The 5,019-nt window shown below is 54.2% G+C and overlaps 1 protein-coding gene across 2 annotated transcripts; it reads left to right on the top strand.

Annotated features, from left to right (window-relative positions):
- The first annotated feature begins 395 nt into the window (after positions 1-395).
- LOC123138477 (ubiquitin-like protein ATG12) lies at positions 396-5,014 on the top strand. 2 transcript variants are annotated; one of them, XM_044558454.1, is made up of 5 exons: positions 396-655; positions 748-806; positions 1,478-1,546; positions 1,627-1,689; positions 4,735-5,014. In XM_044558454.1, the coding sequence occupies exons 1-5, from the start codon at positions 628-630 to the stop codon at positions 4,792-4,794; spliced, it is 279 nt and encodes a 92-aa protein (XP_044414389.1). In that variant the 5' UTR covers positions 396-627; the 3' UTR covers positions 4,795-5,014. The 2 variants fall into 2 exon arrangements, with proteins under 2 accessions (XP_044414389.1, XP_044414388.1); XM_044558453.1 differs by having other exon boundaries at positions 1,478-1,689.
- Positions 5,015-5,019: the final 5 nt, after the last annotated feature.

Raw genomic sequence — 5,019 nt, 5'->3', positions numbered from 1 at the left:
TTGAAAGGTCACATTTGATAGTGTTGGTAGTCACCGCCCGTAACTACCCCATAACTCTCCATTACCCGGAAATATAATGGGAACAAAAAGGGAAACGAAAAAGGGAAACAGGGAACCAAGCGCGCGAACTGGTATTTTTTTGTGTTTTCGTGCGGAAAGGGAAAACGGAAAAATGTGGTAGTATGAGGGTCAAAGTGCAAAACGCACGAAACCACGAACCAAAAATGGAAAACCGGGAACCAACCGTGCCACCTGGTTTTCCCTGGTGGGAGCGCTTCACGCGCGACACTTGTCATGCGCGGGGCGCTCCGGAACCGCTCGTTACGAGCGCTCCGAACGTTAACTAGTTGCTCCCACAAATAAGCATTTGGTTTATTTCTTGCATTGTACGAGGCCTCAGGCGAGACTAGTCCATTGTACAAGGCCCGTCGGCCCTTCGGCCCGATTATTAGCAGCAGACCTTCTCCTGGCACTGGGTTTGCTTACGGACAGGTCTGCTGCTAATAATCCCCATCGGAGTAGGGGAACTCCCGGAGAAGGTAGGGGTTGTTCATCAGTTCATCGCGTCGCCGAGCAGGACCGCCTGAATCCCCCTCCTCGTCTTCCTCGGCCTTCCCAGCTGCTCCGATGGCGGCCTCCGAGGCTGAGCAGAAAGGTTTGCGACTCCCGCCCATGGGTTCCATCGTCTCCTGCGCTGCTCCTTTCCCCACATGCTTAATTTATCTTTGTTCCCGTGGGATCTTGCAGTCGTGGTGCACGTCCGCTCGGCCGGCAACGCGCCGATACTGAAGCAAGACAAGTTCAAGGTGCGGCTCTCGTCCCCCCCTCCCCCCCTCCCTTCTTTTCTTTTGATCTTGATCCTGCCTGCAAACAGCCTCTGCCTAGTGGAATCGAGGTTTCGGTTCTACACGGATCTTGGGGTTTTTTCCGCTGAATTTTTTCAGCGAATTCAGATAAGCTGATGAAATTTTTTCTAGTGGTAGGCTAGTAGCCGCCGGATGTTTAGGTACTATTTCCGGACAATTGAACCGAGCATATTGTTCACCCCTTGAGTGCTTATGGTTCCTTGTAGTAGCAATTTGGTCTGCTTGCTGGTTGTGAAAATACTGTATTTGGTGAACCGAATGCCGCAAGTTGGAAACCTTGCTAGGACCTGCTCTTGGTTATAACCAACTAGAAGAGCAACTTTAGCAGGAAATTGAGTACTTTGCCTGTTCCTATGGCTCATAGATACTATATGAACATTGCAGAGGATCTAATGTTAACCTAGCCTTAGTTACAGCAGTACCGGGGATACATTTAGTAGGCTTATAGTGGCTACTTCAATTGGTATACCACTACAATTTGTTGACTTTATTTACTGAAATCCTGCTATTATTTGTGTTTGTCCTTGAAATTTGATTATGAACTGTTTACCTTGTGTTGCACACCATGAACTCCATTAATCTGTCGCTTGTGTATCTGTGTCTACTTCTAGATTTCAGGACGAGATAAATTCTTGAGGGTTATTGAATTTCTTCGTCGACAACTTCATCAGGATACACTGGTAGGAATATATAGTCGTGAATTTGATGCAAATTTAATCCATGACACCCTTTCACTGACAGTTTTCTATGTTGCCCACAGTTTGTCTATGTCAACAGTTCGTTTTCTCCAAGCCCAGACGAGCTGATAATTGACTTGTATAATGTAAGATTCTGGATGCTATCTACTTATTAACATATTTTATTACATCTCCATCCTTTAATGATTAATGTGTACACTCATGTGTGATGTGTGTTTATGTCATCAATTAGCACCTGAATAATTCCTTTCTTGGGAAGTCATTTATTTATTATCACCCCGAAGATTGTGTTATGACCAGCATATTAGGGGCTTAGCCCAATTAGTTGTGGCCCAGTCTATCTTATCGTTATTAGGGGCTTGGCCCAATTATCTTATTAGGAGGATTATGTAAACTCGTGTAAGGATCCGTTTTGGAATTAAGCAAGAAGCAATCATATTTGCTCGGCTTCCTTAGGGAGCCGGGAGACCTAACCCTAGCCTCCTCCCCTGCGCCATCTCCCTCTCAGCCGCCGCCTTCTCCCGCGCAACTACGGCGCCGACGCGCCGCCGCCGGCGCCCATCTCCTCGCCAACCAGCCTCCCACCCCTACAACCTACGGTTCAGGCCAGGTAGGGACCAAGCTCCTACCAGTTTGGTATCAGCTAGCGTCGTGTCGATCATGACTTTACCACCACCCAGCCCATCTCTCCCGCTGCCGGTAACCTGGTCGCCTCCGGCGACCACCACGATCGTCGCCCCGCTCCTGCCCGCGTCGGGATCCTCCGTCGAGCCCGCCCTCGCCGTCCTCACCCCGGAGGAGGTGTCCGGGGTGCTGCAGGACCTAACCCAGGCGGTCCAGGAGATCCGCCTGTTCTTGGCCGGGTCCTACGGGCCGCACCCGGCTGCGCCGCTCATTGCCGTCCCCGCGCCACCGTGGCTGCCGTGGCAGCCGCCGCACCAGGCGGCCTCCGCCGCGCTCGCCGGGCCGCTGCAGCTGCCATCCATTGCCACCACCGCCCAGCCCTGGCTGCAGTGGTAGCCGCCGCTCCTGGCGGCCTCTGCCGCGCCCGGCGCTCCGCTGCCGCTGCCCGGCGCGACACCGCAGCAGCCACCGTCGGTCAGCTCCGGCCCCGCATCGACCGCGCCGGTGGGAGTCCCGATCCACCTGGTCCGGTTCCCGCCCTCGCCGTCCCCGCTACCGGCTTGGTTGATCGAGTCGTCGTCTCAGTCGGTCTACACGATGGCCTCGGGACCGCCGCACGTGCCGTCACAGCAGGCACAGTATGGCGGGTCCTCCAGTTCCGTGGGTCCCTACGTCGGCCTCGACGCGATGTAGTTCCACGGGGGGCCCCCTGTGATCACCGACCCGGCGCTGCTGCTCCGCACCGCCGAGCCGTACCCCCACGGCAGTCATACCTAGACGGCGCCGTACCCATAGTTAAAAAAGGCGCGCCTAAGCGAGCGCTTAATCACACCTAGGCTCTAGGCGTTGGCAAAACGCATTGTGCATAACTGTGCTTAGTCTGCGCATAAGCATGCGCTTTGGTCAGTAAAGCGCAAGACGGTGGCAAAACGCACAATTAGCGCCTAGCGCTTTTTTGAACTATGGCCGTACCCCCACGGCAGTCATACCCAGACGGCACCGCGCTTCGCCAAGCTCGCCTTCGCCACCTACGACGGCACCGAGGACCCCCTCAACTGGCTTAATCAGTGTGACCAGTTCTTCTTGGGGCAACGCACGCTCGCGTCGGACCGCACCTGGCTCGCTTCATATCACCTCCGAAGCGCCGCACAGACTTGGTATTACGCTCTCGAGCAGGACGAGGTCGGCATGCCTCCATGGGAGCGTTTTCACAAGGCCGCCGATACGCGGGAGCCGGCTGGCAGAGTTGGGCCATCTCTCCTTCACCTCTACGGTGCAGGACTTCACCGACCGCTTTCAAGCCCTGGCGTGCCACGTGTCCGGCATGACGGCTCGCCAGCGGGCTGAGCTCTTCGTCGGCGGTCTGCCGGATCATATCCGCGTGGACGTGGAGCTGCGGGGACCCCAGGACCTCCAGACGGCCATGTACTACGCCCGCGCGTTCGAGCGCCGCGCGGTGGCCATCCAGGAGGCGTCACCGTCCCGGGCTGCTGGGCCACCACCCTGGCCGGACGTTCCCGCGCAGGGTCAGCCTGCTTAGGCTTCTGCGGCACCCCTCGCCGCGATTGCGCGTGCCCGTTCCTCCGGCTCACCCGGCCGAGCAACTCGAGCGTCGCCGCCAAGGGTTGTGCTTCAACTGCGACGAGCCCTACGTGTCCGGCCACATCTGCCCGCGACTCTTCTACCTTGAGGCCGCGGACTACATTGAGGAGGCCGCCGCCGCGGGGCTCGGCGACCTGCCCGCCCCAGCTGCCGCGGAGGTGTTTGGCGACGGTTGATCACCTCGAGGAGTTCCGCAAGCGCTTCCCCGCCTTCCAGCTCGAGGACGAGCTGTTTGTGCAGGCGGGGGGAAATATTATGACCGGCATATTAGGGGCTTAGCCTAGTTAGTTGTGGCCCAGTCTATCTTATCGTTATCAGGGGCTTAGCCCATTTATCTTATTAGGAGGATTATATAAACTCGTGTAAGGATCCGTTTTGGAATTAAGCAAGAAGCAATCATATTTGCTCGGCTTCCTTAGGGAGCCGGGAGACCTAACCATAGCCTCCCCCCTGCGCCATCTCCCTCTCAGCCGCCGCCTTCTTCCGCGCAACTACGGCGCCGATGCGCCGCCACCGGCGCCCATCTCCTCACCAACCAGCCTCCCACCCCTACAACCTACGGTTCAGGCCAGGTAGGGCCCAAGCTCCTACCAGATTGACACTCTAGGATTTGTCAACCTTTTTATGTGATTGCACCCTTTATCTTAATGATCCACATTCCACTGAGACACAGGTTAATAACTCCTAGAGTGACTATCACTGGATTGGTTAATTGGCGACTAGTTGTATTCTTTCTTAAATCTCTAGTTGGCAAACTTACATAATTACAAAGTCTTGGATCTTTATATCTGCCCAATAATGTATGGTTCGTATGCATATACTACCTTTTCATGGATTCCTTAGTTACCAAGCATCATTTGTTGTTGCCATTGACTTTCTGTTATTTCAGAAGGCATATTAATGAAGAAGAATGCTGATCATGTTCTTATGTTATAACTCTGCAGAATTTTGCAATAGACGGGAAGCTTGTGGTAAACTATGCTTTATCGGCAGCGTGGGGTTAAAAGATTGGATTTGCGGGAAGAATCGAATGGATCGAAAACGCCGTTTGAAATTTGACCGTTTTACTGTGTATAGCTGGAGTTGTAGTTGGTCAGTCAAAGAGGCACTAGCTCTCACATATGTTGATGATGAAAGTAAAGGTTCTTGCGAGACTGCCTTTTCTGGCATTGAACTGTCCAAGTGTTCTCTCTCTCTACAGTATGTTTATTGGTTCTTGATTCATGTCG

The sequence above is a fragment of the Triticum aestivum genome, chromosome 6B, assembly GCF_018294505.1.
Source record: "Triticum aestivum cultivar Chinese Spring chromosome 6B, IWGSC CS RefSeq v2.1, whole genome shotgun sequence".
NCBI lineage: Eukaryota > Viridiplantae > Streptophyta > Magnoliopsida > Poales > Poaceae > Triticum > Triticum aestivum.
This window is presented reverse-complemented; position numbering and strand designations above follow the sequence as displayed.

Excerpts from the sequence above, each read along its gene's own strand:
- LOC123138477 (XM_044558453.1), top strand. The coding sequence starts at position 628 with ATGGCGGCCTCCGAGGCTGAGCAGAAAG. Across the intron at positions 656-747 it reads CTCCGAGGCTGAGCAGAAAG|TCGTGGTGCACGTCCGCTCG; the intron begins GTTTGCGACTCC and ends GGGATCTTGCAG. Across the intron at positions 807-1,477 it reads TGAAGCAAGACAAGTTCAAG|ATTTCAGGACGAGATAAATT; the intron begins GTGCGGCTCTCG and ends GTCTACTTCTAG.